This window comes from Crocodylus porosus, unplaced genomic scaffold (assembly GCF_001723895.1).
Source record: "Crocodylus porosus isolate Cpor-Errol unplaced genomic scaffold, CroPor_comp1, whole genome shotgun sequence".
Classification (NCBI taxonomy): domain Eukaryota; kingdom Metazoa; phylum Chordata; order Crocodylia; family Crocodylidae; genus Crocodylus; species Crocodylus porosus.
In genome coordinates, this window is record NW_017728911.1 from 35,027,664 (window position 1) to 35,050,622 (window position 22,959).

A 22,959-nucleotide genomic window follows, 5' to 3' on the forward strand; every position below is an offset into this window, starting at 1 on the left:
CCACTGAATTCAGTGAAGCAAAACTAGATTAGTTAAGAGAGAACTGGGACATACATTACTATTGTTACGGAGTTTGGGGCAAATCTTTGACCACGGGAAAAAGTCACAGCAGAAAAGGCAAGTGACTTGGGGTAAAAACAGATGTCATGTTTGAGGTGGTTCTGACTCAAAACTGGGGACAAAAGAAAGAGTGGCACAGACCTTTAAACGTATAGCTTGTCTGTGGAGTGAAATCCTATTAACTTGAATGAGTCACAACTAAAGAAGCGTAAGCACATCTTATCTTTCATCCTTCACAGGTACTTCAAGTGGGACAGCGGGCTTGTACCTCTGTAGGATCCCAGGACCAAAGGCTCCCCAGCCCCCAGAACTTGAGAAATGCATAAACTTCTATTGAAATGAGAGTTCTCATTTAGTAACTGATTAGCAGAGATTTTACCACTAAAAATAAAAACTGTGGATTCCTGTCTCTGCATGAAAACACTTCCTTTGGCACATGCATTTACAAGATGATTACTGACAATACTGTTTTTGAACAAGGCTTATGGGCACCACCTTACCAGAGAAAGAGAGGACAACTGGAGAGATTTCTAGACAGAGCAACTAAAATAATAAACAGCCGGCTTGGGGAAAATAAAAGAAGGCTGACGGGGAAAGATTAGGAGAGTGCAGCATATTGATGTCAGATCAGGACAGGTCTAAGGAATACAGGATTTGGATACAAACTGCCTTCACATTTCAGATGGCACCAGTTAGCCCTAAAGCTCATGATTCAAACGTTACCGAAACTGTATTGTATTTTGAGCTAATGTTTGATTTAGGTCCATCTCTACAGGGAGATGAAAGAGGAGACAGGATGACCATCCTCTAATACTTAGAAGGCTGTAGGAGAAGGTTTTGCCAATCCATATAAACAAAACAAGAATCACGGGGCGAAAAGACTGCCGGGAAAAAAATTACCAACAGGAAATACAATACAGTATGAAAGGAAATTGTGGAGTCCCCACAACTATTACCAACAGGAAATGCAATACAGTATGAAAGGAAGCTGTGGAGTCTCCACAACTAGAGACATCTCAGGCTGAGCTTCACACCATATGCAAAACAGGATTTAGGGATACCGACTTTCACACTGGTGGAAAGGAGGAAGACAGCCTGATGTCTCTGAATACAAGAAACTATGTCATCTGTGAGGGTTTGTTTGAGCACAGCTGGAAACATCTGCCTGCCTACCTTCCTACTGAGATGCAGTGAGGTGGGAGGCAAGTCATGACTATTATTCTTTATCATTATTGTACTGATGATCCCTTGATAAGCAAAAAGGAGGGAGCTGACAACATCATAAGAACCAAATTTAATCTGGATCTACTGTTCCCAACCCTTTGCCTCCCAGGCCGATGTATAATCACCTAGGGAAAGATAAGGAGGGCAGGGGTGAGTGCTCTTGAAATGTAGAGAAACTGGAGAGGATCTAGAGGTGAACAACAAGGACGGGAATGCAAGCTGTACAAAGAAAGGTCAAGAGATCCTAGGTATGTTTAGTTTGGATGTTTAGGGGGATATGATATCATTTTCAAATATTTGAAGGTTTAACATAAAGAAAAGGGAGAACAATCATCCTTCCCTGCTGAAGAGAGCAGATTGCAAAGCAACGGATTTAAACTGCAGGAAAGCAAATTTAGATTAAAGCACAAGATCCACTTCCTCACTGTAGAAACAGCAGGACAATGGAAACTGTAGACTCTCCAGCACTGGAGGTTTTCAAGAAGAGGCATCTCTCTGGGATGGTGTAGGAACAGCACATCCTGTATTTGTGCCATGGCTTGGACTAGATGAACCCTGAGCTCACTTTAGGCCTTATGATTTTATAAACGTGTAAGATGAACTTTCAAACGTTCATTCCGAGGTTTCAACTAATGAACGACTCATGCGTGTGCAGCAGGCTCACTGCAATTGTTAAACAAATACCTGGACGTGGAAATGTAGCTCCCAGATTTCCCTCTGCCCTAAGTTGCATATTCACATTCATATGGACATGCCGATTCCAGCTTGGCTTTCCAAACTAAGTGCAAAACACAAGAGATCTTTCCTAGGAGAGAGCTGATGAAATGCTTTGTTTTCCAGAATGATGTGGGGGGATCAAGGACCTTTCCAATGAGGATTTACAACGAGGATGACAACATCAAGTACTGACATGCCAAGGAAAAGCTGAAGTCCTGTTGTCACCAGGCTCCAGTGGCGTCATGCATTTGGAAACAGGATCCATTTGGGCATCTGGGAATTTAACCAGTGGTTTCACAAGGAACAGGGTTAGGTCCACACCAAATGGTATTGCAAGCTCCATCCCTGGGGTACAACCAACAAGCCACCAGGCGGGCTGAGCCCATTCCCAGGCTTTGTAGCCACATTTTTATGCATGAGTTTGTTTGCAAGGTACAAAACCCCACAGTACAGATATGGCTAGTCGCTGCTTTGCAGTATTACACACACACGATACATGCTACCACTTACATCCAAGGGGGCTCAGGATGTGCTCCAACAGAACGAGCATGGTCACCAGGGTATCAGATAAGCCATTTTACCACATGCTGGCTGCCCCACTTTGGTGTGGCTACACTGGCACCTCTTGATTAGTAAGCCGTATAGGTCTCATTTCATTTCAACCATTCATAAAATTGCAAAGCTGATACAGAGTGCCATGCTATGGGGTTTCTGCCTTCCAGTTATGAGGCACTTTGCTATTGGAAAGATCCCAAACAGAATCATTACCCATGACACCCATGCTCCTGGGGCTGGCTGAGCGCTCCCCCTGGCACTGGCCTGTAGGAAGAGGAGGCGCAGTCCTGCCCTAACCTCTTGCAGCTCTGAGGAAGTTGGTCATTCAGCAGTACCAAGGTGCTCTGGCAATCCAGGGTTTAGGAATTAAAGATGGAAACATTTTGCTCCCATGGGTACAAAGATGAGAGTCCTCACTGCTAGCTTTCTCTTCCCCAGGCCTGATTTTATTTCCCCCTAAATAAAAGAGCACTTAGTAATGCTACTTTATAAAACAATGTTAAAGGTTTAGGGAAGGATTGCCTAATGTGCCTAGGTGATTTAGAAGCATAAGTCACACTGACTCACCAGGATGCCACTTCTAAGGTCATGAGATCCTTTTGAAAATCCCAGTCTTAATGAAAAGAAAGGAGAAAAGCAAAAATGTTGCTATTCATGAGAAAAGCTTCCAGTGGTATTTGCAGAATTGCAGATTCTTTCCATAGGCGAACATCTTGTAGCAGTGCTTGCAGAACCGAGCTCTTGACTTTTGACAATACTCCTGTGTGAGATGATTTTGAAGGACACAGCTACAGGCTAGAACAGTGACTCTCAACCAGGGGGTGGTGGCACCCTGGGGTGCTTGAGATCTTTTCAAGGGTGCTGCAGGGTGCAATGCAATGTTAGCATTGTTAGGTGTGCAAATCTGAGTCACAGGATACACCTAGATATTTGCAATAGGAACTCATACTGTTAAAAACAGTCTGTCCTGTTGTGGTCTTTCTGAGTTCTTTGCAACAGAAGAATTGCATTACTATTTTTCTACGGTTAAAAAACAAGGGACACCTAAGGCCTGGTATTTTCCAAGGGGGTGCCTTGAGTCTAAAAAGGTGGAGAACCACTAGGCTAGAAACTCCAGCACAGATTCAAATGATAGGGTCATCAGCTCAAGTGGTCTTGTGTCAGGGCTACATGCTGGTGCAAAGTGAGGGTGCTGAGACTCCCAAGGTGCCAGAGATATCACAGGCAGAGCATTTACCAGCTAACTAGCTCAGAAATGAATTAGATAAGGGATCCAATATAACTGTACACTTTGGCTCTTTTAGATAAATTTTTCTAGTACCCACTCCCTTTCCAGTTCAGTGCACTGGTAGGTGTGGTGGGACTGTAACAAGCAGGCAGGAGAGTGAGGAAGGATAAACTGGGGACCTAGATGAAGGCCAAGAACTTGTTCAAAGGAATCAGCAGGTTCCTGATGCAGTTATGAATGACACGTCTCCTGCTAGCCACCAGACTGCAGGCATGAGTCAAGTCCATGTCCGTCTGGCTGGAGACTCCACCAGCCCCAAGCTGACTGACAAGGAAGGGAAATATCTTGGTTCTTTTAATTATCTTGGTTGCAAGTGGGCAAGACGACGCACTCAGGAGAAGTGTGCATCCAACCCCCTGGCTGTCTTCTGTGCAGCTACAAGAGGACCAAAAAATGTAGCAGCATTGGTGCAAGCACACCACGGCATTGTATAGGGGACTTCTTGGCTGCATTCTCTGGTGTCGACACTGCCCGTGAAGCCCTCCAGACCCCTGCCCCCACCCTCGGGATTTTAATGTGCGGGTTATTCCAGCTCAGACGCTGCAGTGCAGTGCAGGATTGCCTTGAAGTGAGAGACTGGATTATGCCTGTCTGCTCTGACTCCTACCCATCTCCTTTGCTAGCTGCCAGTGGTGCAGCTGCAGCGTTGTTATCAACACACATCGTCAAGCATCGCTCTGATGAAAGGTTCAATGATTTCAAACCCAAGGAGGCTCTCTGGCCTGCTGGTGTCTGCCTTGCAATTTAAAGTGAAAATCTCAGTAGGGGAACAGCTTCTTAAGGCATCTTGTGTAGGTGGGGCCCACGCACTACTTCTTCCCACCTCTGCAGTTATCCATGCCCCTTTAATTGGCAGGTGATTGTGCCTTTACTAAATGAGTGACAGGGCATGAAACTCATTCCCTCTGCGCAAGCGTCTCCTTCCCTCTCTGCCTCCCTTTACTGAATAATTAAACATCTGACAATACTAATTGTTGGGTGATATTATAAACTAACTAACTAAGACATAATATATAGAGAGAGCACAAGCTTTCTACAGCACAGCAGATGCGGTGATCTCGAGTTCATGAAAGCTTGTGCTTTATATATATCTTATTTAGTTAGTCTGTAAGGTGAACCTCTACCCTGCCTTCTGCCTGACTTCAGACTAACATGGCTAACTACCTCTCATTTTTAGTTTCAGCCACTGCTGCGTACTTCCTCTTTAAAATGCACATTGTTTGCCTTCTCACATGCATCAATGGCTTTTCATACTGTTTGGGTGTTTATTTAACGATGTTTTCATTAATGTTTTGGAAGGCTCTGCAAGAGCCTCCACTGGTGCAGCCCGGGTATATGTGTACATTTTACCATATAATTGCAATTATTATTGTTATCTACATCCAGCCCACGTCGGGCCTGACACTGTATGTTCACAAAACTGTAATGCTTCCCATACGCTGAGCTCAACTAGCTGTCCCGCTGGATCAAATCTAAATATTGATGCAACATGTGCCATTCTGCAGATTAATCATGTACGGAGCCTGCTGGTTATGACAGATCCAGTTGCACTGCCAACTTTTGTCTGTAATAGCCGGTGTCCACTCACCTCTCAAGGGGCAGAGCACATTAACAGGAATGCACCCGTGTGAGCAGCTGAAGTGAGATCACAGGTTAAGAGAAGTCACCTTGCTTTGCTAGAAGTGTGGTGGCCAGCCGTTGGGCACGGGCATTTCCTGGGGTTTGTGAATGAGAGTCACCTTGAGGATGCTACTCACACAGCTCATTTGAAAGCGGCTACGCCTCCTGATTCCAGAAGAAATGCTATGGAAGTCAACAGTAAAGGTAAATGCTACTTCATGCTACTCCAGCCAGGTCATTATTGTTTTCTGAACTTTCAGTTTTCTACAGTCAGGGATCCTCATTCAGGGCCGGCAGCAGACAACGCCTATCTTGTTCTGAATGAGATGTACTGTCAGGTATACCCCTCCTGCCGTGCATGTGGTGTGTTCATACTGCCAACCTGGTCATGGAGGTCCAAGTGCCAGTAGTTACTGCTGATTAATTTAACCAGAGCTTCGCCTTACGGTCTATCTCAATGTCCTCCTGTAGACTGCAGTAGGCCCTCAGCTGCTTGACAGTGGCTATGGGCAAGAGTTTGGGTAAGAGAAGAGGACACAAATAAAATGAGCAAGTGGGAGAGGGTCAGAGGTTAGAAGGTGCACGAAAGACAGGTCAGAAGAAATCAGTTAAAGATCACTTAGACTTTGTTCAGTGGCTTTATGCCACTCAGATCTGGTTAGGTCATGTCATAGTTTATATAAAGGCCAATAACAGATGAGTTAATATTAATCAGGATATAACTATTAGGTATATTTATGTATTTTCTAGCCTTATTTAGCAGATTTTTAACACTGAGTTGGGTAATTGAGAATAAAAATCCAGGTTCCCCTCAGCACTTTCATTCTTCAGTCTTGAGCTACAGTTCTTGTTGAATAGCTCATCTACAGATGAACCAAGGTAAGTCCTTCTTTAAAACATGAATTTTCAGACTTAAGTAAGACGGCCTGTTCCCGAACAGCCTGTTAGAGGTGTTGAAGACTTTAGAACTTACTATGAGATGAATCTTTTTCTATTTCAACTATTAAACAGGCTGTCAAGAATGAATGTTTGGCTGCTTGGTTTGAAAGGCTTTACTTGTATTGCCCTATCATTCATTTATGGTTTGCACTGCAATATTAACATCACTATTACAATTGATTTAAACTTCTTCTCTTGAGCACTTGCTTTTGGCAAGACAAGCTCCCCAGCCCTCCCTCTGGGAAGACCTTCCTTTCTTCAGGAGCAGCCTTCAAAGGCGAGATGGCTACTTAGCAAAATTAGCTCCACGGTTATAAAGGAAAAAGAATAAAAGCATCCAAGATAAATATTATAGTAAAATGGCTATCGCCCTCACATTATATGCTCTTTCCGAGTTAAACTGAGGTCATGGACAGATGGTACATTTATAGCATCACAAATGCCTCAGTACCTTGAAGTGCTACAAAAATGTTGTGCTACGGGTGGACACTTACTGAGCCCAACTGGAGTACTCCAGAGCACCCTAAAGGCATGGGCGTGGGGTGGGGGTGGGCTCCCAGGGAGCGGGCTATCAGGAGGGGTTTGCAGCCCTGGGAGTGGGAAGGTTGACTTAGTGGCAGCACCGGCTGCTGTCCACATCCCCCTTGATCTCTGGTCTCCAGAGATTCCCAGAGGCTGCAAACCCCTCTTAGAGGGGGGAGGATGGGAAGCAAAGCACTGTGGGATGCTGGAGGACTGAGACCCCCCCGTAGCACTACAGTGCCCCATACAGACATTATAAGTGGTGTTATAAAATGCAATGCAAAGTGAAGTAAATAACTGTACAGGCTATAAATCCGGCAAAGGACGGAAACATAGTTCACTCAGCGATCACCAGGTTGTCCAGGCACCTGGCTATTTTGCACACATCCTTTGCGCTCACCTCCACCTATTGAAACTGCATCTACTATTGCGAGATTTACACTGGCCTATAACTCACTCTGACATGACCTGTTTGAAGGAACGCCTCCCGTAATGCTTTTGCTACTCCAAGACAGCACGATCTGCAACGTATTATCAATGCATGTAGTGTTTGTTTGCCAGCAGCTTAAGAGTAGCCACGATATGGCAACAAATTTATGAGAAGGTTGTGGAAAAAGTCCAAATATCCTCAGGTTGTAAACTGTTAAAACTCAGGAAAAGCTGCTTTTGGTCCACAGCCATATTCCACTGTACAGGATACTGTTTTCAAAATGGCCTTATAAAATATCCTGGAGTACAATATCCAGCCCTAGTTGGCACGTTCTGCCGCTGTGTTCAGAGCCTCAGCCTTGCAAGGTTTTACTAATCAGGGAGTACCCGGTGATTGGGAGCAGCTCGATGACTAGCAGCTCCTTTTCTCACTGTGGCCCATTTGTGCAACACCCAATGCTTTTTCTAACAGTGCTTCTGCTATTAATCCTGTACTAACACCAGCAGCACCAACACAGCAAGAAACTGGAATGCTTCAGAAATTGCAGATTCCCAACAAGGAAATGTACCATAGACAACCTTCAACTTCAGGGCCAAGAAGTTCGGGGACCACCACACATGCACCCTTCACCGTAGGTCTGTCACTTCTTAAAAGCAAGCCAAGATTTGGATAGCCTCTTACGCGCAGATCTCCATCAGAGCCCTAACTTGCCTAACAGCCAAATCCAGGTACGATGGGGTGGTAGCTACAGGGTGCAAAGTGTCCCATTTGACACTAATTGTATTCATCATCCCAGGCTCAAGAGACTGCTGATAACCAGACAGCAGAGACTTGTAGCACCTCAAGAATATCGTCACACAAGAAACTTTACTTAACAGGGGGCTGAACATGTTTTCAAGCAGCAAATGTCAACTCCACATAGGCACACCGGACAATGTTTCTAGCCTGCTCAAGGAATGCTGCTGGTGAAAATGCATTATTACTACAATAGCACTTGCAGAAAAGCCGTAACTTTACACTGTTTTTTTCAGCATTCAGGCCAACTCTTGAGCCTCTTTCTTCCTAACTTTCTAGTTAGTCCTAACCCAGGCAAACTCTCATCTGTATTTATATAGCTGAAACTGAAGAGTTTTGCTAAGGATGGGATAAATCTGTGTAAGACTCGCTCCAGATATATGGAATAAAATTGTAAAAAAAAAAAAGGCCAAAGTGATTTAGATACTGTTTTCAAGAACTAAGACACGTTGGAGCCTAAATCCCATTGACTCATAGTGACATGTAGGTCCTAAGTGCCTACATGCCCTTTTGAAACCGATGCTGAGACTCCCAAGTTGCTCTGTGTTACTGAAAGCCATACCCAAGTCCTGTTTTTTGGCCTGTGTTTTGAATGTATAAGAATCTACCTAAGGCAAGACAAATGCAGTGCAAGGGGCATTGCTTTGGGAAAGGCTGTGGGTCCTCATCACTGGGGAGAGGAAGGAAGTAGGACAGCTTGAGAAGGTGAGTTTTATGGAAGGGATCTGAAAGACAAAGGGGATGCTGCTTTGCAGAAAACAAGCTGGAGAACTTTTCAGGAATGGAGAGCAACAAGGAGGAAAGCATCAAGGGAAAAGTCAGAAAGGGAGTAGAAGCAGAAAGACGAATGGTGTGGGCAGAGCAAAGGGAGCACGTGGGATGGCAGGGGAACAGAAGCAGAGAGGATGGGTAACAAGTCTGCTGGGCCTGTATCCAGGGTCTGCCTTCAAAGAAGCCAACGCTGAAGCCGGTATGGCCAGGCCCCAGTGGCTGCTTCACCTATCTGCTGAAAAACTACTTAGAAGGATGGCATCAAACCCATGCCTGGGAAGTGGGAAGGCCTCCAGCAGGTGTACGGATCCTGGACATACATCCTGAAGCCAAGCACGAGAACCCCGGGCTCATGTCGTTCTGTTCTCACTCCCTCCATTTATATCACCGGCTCCAGAAGCCAGTACTGACCGGCGTACAGCAGGGCAACATGCCTTACTTGCATCTCTCCAGCTCTAGGTGCTTCTACTCGATTACCATGGGACCTGATTAGCTACATCGCTGCCCACAGTTACAGGTAGGGAACACTGTGGCGCTGCCGGCAGTGCTGTCAGTCCATGAAAACTTCATTTCCAGTGAGGTGAAACCGAACAAGAAAAAGGCTCCTCTTGCACTGTTCAGATCTGAGTCCAATTTGCAATCCTCAAGTGAAGCTTGAAGTTCAATGCATTTGTCCAATGTAAATGAGAACAGCTTCTCCTGGTCTGGCTCTTGCTGGGGGCTAGGATATTTTGAGAGGCCTTGGATGAGGTTTCCCTTTCCCCTTCCCCAGGACCCCTTCCTAGCAAGCACATCTCTCTCCTTGCTAACCTTCTCCGCATTCATTTTACTGTCAGGAAAAGAGAGATTGGTTTGGACGAATCTATAGCTGCAAGGGAAGGGGCTGCTTGCTGCAATCCCTGGCCGGTGTTTGCAGGCAATGGTTTCTGAAAATGTGTCATTGCTGCCTCCCCTAGCTACTTGCTGTGGAGGGATGAAACAAGAAGAAAAACAAATCTCTGTCACCCCTCCCTCCCATTTCACTACTTATTTCCCTCCCAAGTTCCCCCGCTCTGCTTGTTACCAGGCTTTGTCTACATAGTGCATGACCCGGAGAGAAAGGTAATTCAATGAATATGCATGTTAAACTGATTTGTGAGGCAGCAAGCTAGAGGAGTCTGCTCAGGGCAGGATGGAGTACAGGTGATTTCTCATGCTGAACTGTTCGTACAGCCGAAGACCATTATAAATGAGTTCAGAAGGCTTTAAAATCTTCCTGGCTTACATCGATCATTTTGCGATTTCTCTGCAGCCAGGTGCAAATGGACTGGATGCTCTGCACCTGTCATCACCTCTCGGCACGGTTGAAGGCAGCTGACCCGAGTTAAAGCAATGCTTTGCTTTTCACGATGCACCTCCAAAGTGCCGTGCTCAGAAAGCAGTGCTCACTACTACTGCTCGCTGGAGGAGGAAAACACACGCTGCTATAATATCTGCCTTGTAGTCCACTGGGTCGCTTGGCCTGATGATCCTTGGCATGCAGCAGTGAGGGGTGCAGCTGGTCTTGCTAGGAAAGGTCATTAATGCCATTTCTTTAAAAAGGAGATCAAATATATCACCAGGATGTACCATGAGCCTGCCCATGTGTAGAGCACCTCATGTTAACTCTTGAGCCTCACTACCTAGTAAGCTCCCACCCTGATCCGTTGTTGGGGTAAATTAGAAGAGCTGAAGAAACTGCGTCCCTCCAGGGCTGTGTAGCAGGAAACATTGGTTGCAACACTGCACTGCTAAGTTTGCATCAAGGTTGGCACACATCCTACTGCGCTATTTATACGGGGGACATCGTAAGCATAGAAAGCCTCTGATACATGCGCACCTCTATGCGAGTAAAACCCCCCATTTACTCCCCTGCATGTGCCTCCCACACGACACTGTCGAAACGCAACAGCAAAAGCAGAAGCCACCAGACAACTATTTCTCCTCTGGGACGAGCTGAGCTGGGACGTGCCAGCTGTGAGGCCCTAACCCTGCCAACTCTAAGAAATATATGACAGCGATTAGGATTCTTGCTAAATTTACTGTGGCAGACACCCAGCTGGTGAAAAATCAGCCCCGTTCCACTGAAATCAACGGAGGTGGCAGGATAAACTTTGGGAGAGATGGCCTGACAGATGTGTTAGGCTGAGGAATAGTCCCTCTGGGGGAAAGCAGCAAGCCCCATCACTTGGCACCTTTACAAATGTGGAGAAAGAACAGAAGGGACCAACCCAGGATTAGCAGGGCTGGGCTGGATGACTCAACAGGTCTTTTGCAACTCCAATTTTCACGGAGCAAGTCCCGAACACACTCTCATACCCACGTGAGGGCCAGACAGAGGAGAAGCCCCTGCTGGAGGACTCGCACGGACGACCACTGACGCTATCGTGGTACGTACTCGTGTGAGGTCTGGAAGGGTGCTGGTGTGTAGTGGAACAGTGTACTGGCCCCTTTCCCAGCCACATTCTTGTCCTTCAAAAACCTCAGTTTTAATTTAAAAAAAGAAAGACTAAAAGGTTCTGCAGCAAATTTGAAATGGTCTTCCCACCTGAGATTGCCGAGAGCCAGAAGCAATCACTCTAAGGCAGCGGTTCCCAGACTACGGGGTCGCAACATCAGTGGATGGGGTCATGGGAGTGGGGGCTCATGCAGAGGACCACTTTGGGAAGCACTGCTCTAAGGGGTGGGAATGGCTCCATTCAGATCCCCGTGATGAAAGGTAGCATTGTTAACCATTTCGCTACTGATCAAAATACAAGAGAAAAGGAGAAAAGGTATCACACGCCGAAAGTCTACAGGGCTGGCTAGAGAGATCCCATCACTCGCTGCCCAACGATGTCAGGTGGGAAAGCTACAACCCATGGAGAGGAAGTCAAGCTTGAAGAGAGTGGATGGGCATACTCTGAACTGCTGCACGAGCTGCTGAAAGCTGAATAGGCAGCGCTTAGATGAGTCCCACCAGTCTTCGCCTCCCACTGCCTCCACCCGAATGCATGCTTCAAATCATGACGTACATCACACCGCAAAGTATTCTGAATGGTGTGTTCACAGCCTGGCCGGGGAGGCTGATCCCTGCCAAGTCATACTGGATAGGAGAATTGAGCTTTACCCATCTCTTCGCCAGCAGCTGGCAGAACCACCCACTCCACAAAGCAAGCCACCCCAGAGACACAGGAAAGGGCTGAGGATTTTTCCCTCCCAGTCTTTTTGCACTCAGTTTTCTCCAGTTTGGGCTGCGCTCCAGTCTGCAGGACTTGTTCCTGGAGACTGATGCTTGCATCATTTGCGGCTTATCAACATTTTGCTTTACAAAACCATCCCTGTATTTCTGGAAATATCTAGACAGGCTAGGGTGCTGATAATGAAACATTTGTAATGGGCTAGTGGGCAGTCTGATCTAGCAAACAGCATGCAACGTTCCTCCAATGGACAGCCCCAGCAAGGAGAAAAATGCAGGAGCTAAACAGACCACATGAGCCCCCGTAGGTCCCTTCAAACCCGAAGGGCTGGATTACCACACGGGAGAGCATCACATCATTAAACACCTCCAGCTGTTCGGTAAGATGTTCTTATATCTCAGGCATTTGTCCTATTTCTTTAACCAAAACACAAGAAACTCCTGCAGTGGTTTTCAAGCGAGTTATTTCATGGGCGGTCTGACAGCCACCCTCCATGTTCTTTATTTACAACTCAGAGAGCCTAAAGCAACCCAGAAAAAACAACAGAAAGTTACTCCACCTGGCACTTGCCATGAACGCAGAGGTCTGTCTCGTAAGGCCCGCAGGGTGTGCCGTCCAAAACCCTGTCGGCCACCAGCACGGGGGACTCCTTTCCCAGCGGAGAGCAGAAAAGTTCACACGGCTTATCTGAAAAAACGTACAAGAGCAGCACCTTACTCCACCGCACCCGTGATGCACAGACTAGGACATCTGATGGACCGAATCACGGGCGGCACTTGTTCTTTTCCAACAATTGTGTTATTTTAGAACTGAAGAATCATTTATTTTATAAGACTGCACAGAGTAGTAACATCGAACAGTGTCCATTAAGAACTGCTAGGGACAGGTCTAATTACAGGACTGTTCTCATTATAAGTCTACCCTTTTCTTTATTCCACAAGAACCATGAAAATCGCACTTGGTTTATAAGTGAGGTCAACCTGCAGCTGGGCCCCTGACAGCCTTGCCTTTTATACCTACACGACTTTGGTTAGTGCAAAAACACTTTTTCATTGCAGTTTTTATTTTAGTATTTTTAGTGCATTTAGCCCTTCGGGTCCTTTCTTTGGTTACTGGATTCCCTTGTGGGAGTTTGGAAAGGCAACAGCCACTGAAAGGTTCTTTATCAATAGTTATCAACTTTTTCCAAGGAAAAAGGTGTTTTTCCCTGCAACTCAACCTGATTTATATACAAGGGCAACCTATAATCAGAACAGTGCAGTATATGCACCTCTGCATCTGTGCAATCAGGGACAATGCTACTCCTTCCTGTCTCTGGCTTTTCCCTGAGAATCAGGATCAGTGTCAGCAGGCATTTATTATTTTGGGGCTCTCAGGGAATGGCTGCTTTAATTCTCTCTGCAAGAGTGCCTCTGCCTTTTAGCTGAATGCCCATCATGCTTGAATTTGCCGATAACTCTGGTGGTGCCAGTCCGAGAGGGATGCCCAGAAGCTACTTCTACTCGCTCAGTCCCAGGGTTTTTTTAGAATACCTACTACCCCCCAGCGGGTCCATACAGGAGACACATGGAGAAGAAATAGTCTAACTGGAAAAGGAGGATGCAAGTAACCAGAAGGCCCAGAGAACCAAACTACATACAGTAGGAGGAAGGGAACTGGGACAGCTTTCTTTAAATGGCTGTAATTCTCTTGATCATAATCTGGACTGTATATAGGGCAAAAAAGGCTCACATGACCAGGCTGGCTGCTCACACTTCTCAGAAGCAATGCTGATGTGGTACCGGGAGCAGTAAGACAAGAGGAGCATGAAAATATCAGCCCAGCACGAAGGGTTTAAGTTTCCCAAAATCTAGTCTGGAAATGTCACCTAACGGACGTTTCTGTTGACTTGGTGGGATCCATGCTCACGTCACCGAGAGGCACTGGGATTTTGCAAGCAAGAGGTGTCTCTTAAAAACAGGGAAGCCAAAAGCGTTTTCTGACAGCCCAGAAATGCAACAGTGATGGCAACGATGCTGTCGCAGACGGGACAGCGATGATGGGATCTCAGCGAAGTCAACGTTCAAAGCACAAGTAACTGCCTGTCTCCAAAAGAGTTGTAAGGAGTGTGCATTGGACTTGCGGTCTTTGGGAAGTGATGAGTTGGAGCTCTTTAGGAGGCTCAGACAGCTTAGAGATGGGCCACACAAACAAACAGATGTTACCAGTACTTCCTTCCATGAAAACAGATTGTGAAATGTTTGGGGGGGGGGGGGGGGATGGATGATGGCAGCTTCCACAGAAGGATTTTTTTTAAAATATCTATCTATCTATATAAAAAAAGAGAGAGGAAATCCCTAATGTGCAACAAGCTCGGATGATCTCGTGTTACCCCATTAACACCAGTTAAATGAGAACCAGACTTTCCAGCTGGTGAGGCAGCATCACCCAGGTTCTGCAGAAACCCCACTGGGGAATCAGTGAACAGCATGGTGTGCTCTGAGTCACCACCGGATCTCCGTTCCAGCAGGGCGTCTGTGCGCTGGGATGAACCCTGCCTGGCATCTGTCCTGCTGGAGAAGACATAAATACGAAGCTCTGACTAGGGCAGCAATCACTAGTCAACTAACAATCATGGGGGGCCCTGGACCCAGTCTAGCCCTCCTGTCACTCCACTGAGGGCTACACCAGGGATCGTTTTGCCTGTGTACAAAGTGTTAATGGAGCCTGTTATATGCAGAAGTTTGGGGGAAATAACAGTTAGTACGTGAAGCATCTTGAGAGCTAGGAGCACTCCTGGGGGAGTACACAACCATCATGACAGTAAGGCGTTCCCTAGGTAAGGCACGTATCACGAGCAGAAGGGATTGGATTTCATGATGCAGAACTGGATTTTGCTGAGCAGAAGCAGGATGGAGAACTGGGGGTTTTCCACCTGTTGCAGCAGAATTGACCAGTTCTCACTTTTACATGATGCTGAAGGAGGCAAGATGTACATGGGATGGGGGAGAAGGAAGGAAGTGAGAGATCAAAGCTGCTGGACCAGCGCTGTTCTCAATGGGAAGGGAATGACTGATAGCTGATAACAGCTGGGAGGTGGGAATTGGTCTTGTATGAAGTTCACCTCCTGGTTGTGGGAAGAACACTGCTGAGGTTGGACAGACCCATGGATGGACCTCTGGAAGGGGAAGGTGTCTATCTGAACCTCCTGAGAGGTCTGTCAGAAGGTAGAAGGGCCTGCAAGACACGTACAACACAAAGACTGCTTTCTTAGGACAGCTGTACTGTCTGAATGCAAGGAAGCTTGAACCTGAATAACCATTTCCAAACTTGGTGCACACTGAAGTGAGTTGGAGGTAGTGGAACATGAGTTTTTTTGCTTGCAAGAATATGCATTGCATGAAAGTGGGGTGGGCTGGGGCAATAAGCATGGCGAGATCCAGAGCTCAATGACAGAGGGGAAGGAGACTGGAAGAAGTTGCACTGTAGCCCCCAGCAAAGCAAAATCAGCTAAATCCATAGAGGCGGAAAAGAAGAGAGTATCGCTTTGTAAAACTCAGCAACAAGAGCCAGACAGCTGGGAAAACCCAACTGATGTTCCCTGGAGTCACAAACCACCTCAATACCTTTCTGGAACCAACCTGACGGAAGAAGCAGGTGCTGGGGGAACATGTCTCTAGCAGCCTTCTCAGCGCTGAAAGAGTCCCGGATGGTGACCGGCATCTGCAACCCTCAGCATGTACGTGGAGCAAAGCAGGAAAAAGGCCCTGGGCAGCTGCGGGGCAGCGGAAGGCTCTGTCTGGGACTAGGGTAATTCTTACACGGTTAGGAAGGGCTGTAAAAAGGACCATGTGCACCCACAATGGCAGGAAAGAGTGAGACAGATGCTGTAGTCCAGCGTGCCTCACCCAACTGACTTTAATGGGTCTCATATCGGGTGAGAGAGCAGGTAATAAAATGAACACTCAAGAGCAAGATTAGGTGAACCAGGCTAGAGAGTGTCCAGAGGTCAGGGGACTCGAGGAGGAATGGCGAAGGAGAATCAGTTCTTGCTCAGATGAGGGATGTGCCCGAAGGGTGTTTAGAAACACTTCTCCTGAAAAGCCTACCTTCTTCCCATGGGAAGGGATGTAAGCCAGTACTTAGTGCCTCTTGGGGGGCAGCGACCTCCCGACTCTCCCCATGCCGGTGGTACAGATTTCAAAGACCTCTGACAAGCGCCTGCCGTTCACCTTCTGGCCCTGGCAATGCTCCCCGTCTCCGCCAGTGCCAGCCTTCCTGCCCGGTGGTGGGCTAAACAGTCCTAGGCTTTATTTTCAAATAGCGATGCTGCATTTCCCCTACCCCCATCGTGCATCTTTCCATGCTCCTGCAGCCATATCTTTCAGCCAGGGAACAGCGTTAGCATCATTACGCAGCTTTCAAGTGGGCAGGGGTCATGTATCCACACAAACACGTGAGCTCTTCAAAAACCCCAGTGGAGGGAGGGGTCCACGTTCTAGGGTATTTCAATAGTGCCTTGGCATCGAGTGTACGTGGACTCCTTGGAAAACCCCAGGCTAAATGATTAACCACGTTCAAACAAACCCCCATGGGGGCTGGGTTCAAGGCCTGTGTTATTTAGGTAGAAGAATCCCCAAAGTCTGCAGAATATTCTCTTATTCCAGCAAGTCCTGGTGTGTTTTCAGCTGCTTCCCCCAGACCTGAATATGGCCCACTGTACCATCCTGAGGCTGACTTCTTTGGCATAAGTAACAGTAGATGCTGTGATTGTGGGGAGGAAGCTTGCTGCTGTCAGCTTGGATGAGGAATGAGCTAAGACTGATGACTGTTGACTACAGCTCCCTCAGCTCTGCTTTTACCAGCATGAGGCAGCTGAGAAATTGCTGTCATGAATCAACCCATCATCCTTCTTCTCTGCTTGGAGTCCTGCCGGGGTGGGGAAGGGGAGAGAAGGCCAAATTCAGCACAAACATCCTGTTGCACCATAGCAGATGGCAAACAGACTTGATTGATTTCTCTCCCTGAGAGCCCTGGGTATCAGAACGGGGGTGCCATGCACGAGAGTCGACGAGGATCCTGATAATACTGGGATGAAACCTAGGTTACTGCTAACACTGAGGCTGCCAGGTGTCAACCAAAGATACTGCTCCATTTAAGCTTGGCCCAAGATCATCAGCTAGCATGAAACTGCCCTTTTACATTTCTGAGAAATATCAGTGAAAGGGGATGTTTCTATTTACCATCCTCTCTCACATGTTCCTGAGCATTTGGGAATCATTTTTCAGGCAGTAAAGGAAAGCTGTTCAAGAGCAACATGCTTCAATGGGCTATGAAGGGGCACAAAAGGAACATCCCAAGGAGAGTTGTGAATTAGTGCCCAGTTTCTCAGGGCAAGGCTGATGGGAAAACTCCTGTTCCCAAATACCTGGCTGTGCAGATGGGTGACAGCTGAATTAGCTCCACAACCTGCGACAGCCCTTGCCATCACTGACCCACTGCCTCCTGCTGAGGGATACAAGACGGCAGTGAGATTTAGGGATTCCCGTTGGGTGTCCCACACAGCCAGCCTGCGGGCACCCGTGCATTGTCTGGCTGAGACATATGGGGGCAAGTGGAGCAAATGGTGAAGGGGTTAAAACCAGTGGAGGAGGGATGGCGAGGAACTACAAGGAAAGCTCTTGAATTTACCATCCACAATGACAGCTGTCAAAAGGCTTTTCTTCTTAGCGCTGTATCTGTCGTGAGACTGGCACTGCTGGTCCCTGAAGCTGGGCACGCCTTTAGGACAGGGCAAATTTTCACACACGGTGTGCTCCACACTTGCCCCGCGGCAGTTCTTGCCTCCCGGCCCTGGGCTGTAAAGGAAAAGACAGACCCGTTAGCACTGGAAGCGGCAAAAGCCTCCGCAGCCACATCATTACTTCTCTTCCGCTGAACGAGGCGATCCATTTGCTTGGAGGAGCTGTGTCGCTCCTGTCTGAAATCCTCACTGGAGCCAAACTGTACTCTCAGCAACTCCCAGTGAAGGCAAGGCAAACTGAAAGGTTAACCAACTTATCTGAAGCAGCCACTTGGGAACAAGAAAAAAGCAAGCTCTTGCAAGGCCACACGCTCTGTAGGCATACAAACAAGACTGTCCATACTGCACATGTTTTAGATAAGATACATGCTGCTTTCCTGGACTATGGTCATTAAACAGCCCATGACACTTCTTGGGAGAGCAAGAGTGTTTAACCCCTTCTATTTTGGCCAGAATTCAGATCGGGGAAACTACCCCCCCCCGCCTAGCAAAGTTTCAGCTGCAATCTATCCTCTTTACTTTCTGTCCTCATTGTTTTCTACCGCTGCGGTGCCCTGCAAAGCGGCTGTTGTCTTTCACCCCAAAACGGGCAGCGTATTACTGGTGGCTGAAGCTACGAATTTGTGAAGTGCTTTGGCAAACTTTGGGGCTCAGAAACAAAGGGAGAAAAACAAATCTTTGATATCTTCCTGTTTCATGACAGATCTCGGTACAGGTACTGAGGCCTGATGTTTGTTATTTTAACTAAACCAGGCACAAGCCAACTTTTAAGTCTCTGTATAGTTTTCGTCAGGTGTCAGAGGCAGCTGGGCTGCATCTGTAGTGCTTCCAGGGGTGGATCCAGATGTTACAACAGAGGTGCAGGAGCACTAACCTGCATTGTAGGGGTGGATGCACTCAGTCTCCAGCTCCCCCTCACGCCTGGGGGCAGGCAGACAGTGCAGGGGAGCAGCAGCCACGGACTTTTTAATCCCCCAAAATGTAAGAATTCTCCCCTTCTCTTCTTCTCCCTGCTCAGAGGCACCCACTCCCCTCCCCTTCCATTCCCCCTTCTCCTCTCCTCCCTCCCCAACAGCCACAAGGGGAACTCCAGAGCTGCTCCAGCCGGGCTCAGCCCAGGACAGCAGCAGTGGGCAGGTTCCTCATCTCTGTCTGCTCTCCACTGATGTTTCTTGGTAGCCTGGGAGCAGGCACGGGGAGAGGGAATGCGCCTGTCCCATACCACCACTGCTATCCCAGGCTGAGTCTAGCCCCCATGCAGTTCAGCTGGAGGGGTGTACAAATTCTCTTTGCCCCTGGGACAGCAACAGCAGCTGGTGGGGAAAAGGGGAACGGGAGGGGACAGGATGCAGAGCAGAGGGAAGAGGAAGGGATATGCTTCTGAGCAGGGAAGGGAGGGGAAGAGAGGACTTAAAAGTAAGTCCCTGGTGGCAATGCATGCCACATGGACAAAAAGTGGGGTGAGGCCATGCCATTGCACCCCCTCCGGATGCACTCCTGACTACTTCCAATGCATCACACCTCAATAGGTCTATATCTTTTGTACAGTGCTGCACCACAAGAATGAATTTAGAAAAAGCTGCACTGGGTTCAAGTTGACACGTTACAGCAGGCAAATTAAAGCAGCCGCCTGAACACTGGACTGGGAGCGAGGCCCTCCAGATCCAATGGACTCTCTCTTGACTGCAGGCAAATCAGTGACTCAGTTTCCCCATCTGTATGACGATTACATCAATGTCAATAAGGTGCACTGAGCAGATGGCACTACAGAAATGCTCGATATTACTAGATTTGTCAAAATGCCACAGACTAGACAATAATTTTCAGGTAGAAGTCTGCACTGCAAGAACCAATATTACTACACTGTTCTGATTATTAGTTGACCCCACATTTTGAGGTTCAATTGTAGGAAACACAGTCTTTTCCCTTGAATATAAGTCAACAACTATAGATAAAGACCCTGAACTGCTACTGTTCTTATAAAATCCCACAGGAGAATTAAATAGCCAGGAAAGGACCCACAGGGTCAAATGTACTAACACTACTGAAATAAATTTGCACTGAAAACATTTCTGGTTTGGCATTTTTATTGTGTGCACAAAAATCCTGCGAGTACAGAAAGTTAAGAATGTCAGGGGCCCGATGGTAGGTCAACCTCGCATGTAAGCTGAGTGTGATTTTTATGGTTCTTGGGGAGGAAAAACACAGAGACTTAAAAATTAGAACAATGCAGTAAGTATTTACCAATACTACTGTTTAAAAATACAAAGGCAGATTTCTGAAGCCACATAATACTACTGCTGTTTATCACATCCTGTTCCCTTTCAGGACTACTTTTCTTTCTTTCTGAAGTACCTTCCCCCTTGTAAACCAATGAATCAAAACCTACAGCAAGAACAGTGTGCATGGCACTATGCCAGAGGGTGGCTTTATGAAGGTAAGAAAGCAGACTGAAATACAACAAAAGTCTTTCTGCATTACTCCCACGCACATATCCACCTGAAATTAGAAGCTATTTAACAATTTTTCATTTTGAACATAAAAGTATTCGTTTCCACTGCCCCGTTGATGAGAGAAAAACATATTACAAAGAGGGGCTTGATTTAAAACTAGAAGATTATAATAGGCAATATTGATCTCAGCCTAGGGTCTCAAAGGACTTCAGTTAATACATGCAGAGGAAAACCAAGTCACTTTAGTAAGACTTTATAAGCGAGGAAACTGAAGAACAGCATGGCAAAGTTATTTGCCCAGGGTAACCTCGGGCATCAGTAGCAGAGGTATAAGAGAAATACATGCATATTTCTACTATGCCAAGTCCTCCGACTCCGATGTGCTTTGCTCCCCGATGCAGCCAGTACAAAAGAAATGTGCTGTTTTGCAACCAGACAAGTTCACTGCATGCAACAGGGAGATGCGGCCAATATCTCTTCCGCACTGTGCACCTCTGTAGTTTTGTATATTGACAGTCAGGAATGGGGAGAAACGGCAACTGCACATGGGCAAATATCACCTGGATCCCCAGAACCTGACATCTGCAAGTCAGACTTGGGCTATGAACCCTCTTCAGAGGTTGTGTCAACTCATGTTGCACTGTTGTGCCTAAACCCTGCAAAACGGGAGGCTCACTGAACAGCAGGTTCCCACACCTGCAGAGCAAATTTATTTTTATTTCCACTTCCCGAGAGTATGATGGGGAGAAATGATAGAGTCTGGCTGAATGTGCTTTGCTTCATTACGAGCGATCAAAACCGCCACCCGTGGCCATGCATTTCAATTTCTTCTAGACATTTTCCTAACGCTCCCTCACTGGGGCAATTTCGTCTCTTTGGGTAGATTGGCAGAAAAAGATTCAAGTCATTTCCTTCCTGTCCTTCAGTGGATATCTATCGAAAGGCAACTCCAGCCAAATTCCTGTTCCTAGCAGCAGGGAAGTTTATTCTAAAAACTTTTTTTATTATTACTCAAATGAACAACTTAATAAGTCCCTATGCTGAGTAGAAACCATAGGTTTGATCCAGCATCAGCTCTTAATGTGAGTCCTCTCCCTGAGGTTAACGGGACTTGTTTAAAGGCTGGCTGTACAATCAGGTCTCAGCCATTAGATTTGCTCCTGACACAAAGTCTCCTGCCAGTGATGAGTACCCACCTGGCTTATAAAAGTCAATGGTGGTTGAAAAAGTTCACTTTGGTGGCAGCTAACAAATATGTCAGGGGAGAGCAGCAGGGGCCAGGCGAACAATTATTTACCAAAGCGCCCCCGGGGAAAACCAGGAGCAATGGTCATAAACTCCTAGAAGGTTTCAGACTAAATGTAAAGAAAATTTTTTCCATGGTTCGTGTGGCCAGACTCTAGAATAGACTCCCAGCGGGGGTGGTGCAGGCACCTACTCTGGAGATCTTCAAAAGGAGACTGGGCACACACCTTGCTGGGGTTGTTCGACCCCAGCAGTCTTTCCTAGCTGGACCCGATGAGCTCACGAGGTCCCTTCCAGCCCTAAACTTCTGTGAATCTGTGACTCCCCCATAAAGAGGCCCTGTGTAGGAATGAAAGTATTTGGAAGCATTCATTTCTGCACATGGAACGTAAATGCCAAATTTCAGCCTAGATCGGGTTTTTTTTACAGTGACCACATAAACCTTGGAAAACCAGTTTTGTGATGGTTAAATGGAAACACTGATCCCCAATGAAATGACAACATTACAGACTGTCACCAGGGGAATGGTTGTAACCAGTGTCTGGTTGCACCGCTGACACCTCTTGTCTGCAGCAGACATGTCAGCGGCAGCAGATGTGCTGGGTGTGACTCAGAAGTCCTCCGAGAGGACTCATGGCTGGTGCTTTTGGCTCGCTGACACGCACTGTATGCTGTAGATGCTCAGCCCTGGCAATTATAAACAAGAAGCAGAGCTTCTTTCTGCTTGGATCCTATGTTCACTGCAGCACATCAGATATATGAGCCTTGGTTTCAGCCAAGACTATGTGGCTTCTTGCAAAGCAAGTGGCAAAACGTTGTAGCGCGTGTGCAAGGAAGAAAGAGAGGGAGAGGAGGAAGGGCTGAACACATAACATCTAGTGACACAGCTGTCTTGCTGGACAGCAGGATATTGAGCTGATGGCAGTGGAAAGCCAGACACAGCAGGAGCTGTATTTACTGTACTTTTGTCAGCAGTGGTTCTGGCTTTAATCTCAAAATGTCACTAATGTATGAGAGGCTTTTGTTATGAGTCAACTGATAGGGAATTAAAGCTGGCAGCTCTTATTACTGGTGTTATGGTATAGTAACAGGTGGATGTGTTAAGATACCAAAGTGCCCAGAGCACCCCAGCTCCAGCCTACTCAACAGGGGTTGAAGAAACTTTGCGCCTTGAGAAACGGGAGGCTAAGAGACGGTCAGAATGCTTACCTGGAGGAACGGTGCTCTTCCTCTAATTAAGGAATAAAATGAGCATGCCTCCTGAAATGGAACGGCTTCCAGTTTTGCAGATTTAGGAGCATTCAGCTGCTTCATCAGAGAAGGGTGGAACATCTTGAGAAGCTGGATACCTTCAAGTCAGC

The 22,959-nt window shown here is 47.0% G+C and overlaps 1 protein-coding gene across 1 annotated transcript in view; it reads right to left on the reverse strand.

Moving 5' to 3' along the window:
• Positions 1 to 22,959, reverse strand: part of ADAMTS17 (ADAM metallopeptidase with thrombospondin type 1 motif 17) — a 252,778-nt gene that overhangs the window by 91,664 nt on the left and 138,155 nt on the right. The window contains exons 12-13 of the mRNA XM_019533183.1: positions 17,789 to 17,955; positions 12,678 to 12,805 (exon numbers count right to left, since the gene is read on the reverse strand). Of these exons, the coding sequence (XP_019388728.1) occupies positions 12,678 to 12,805; positions 17,789 to 17,955 (295 nt within the window). The remainder of the gene's footprint in view (positions 1 to 12,677; positions 12,806 to 17,788; positions 17,956 to 22,959) is intronic.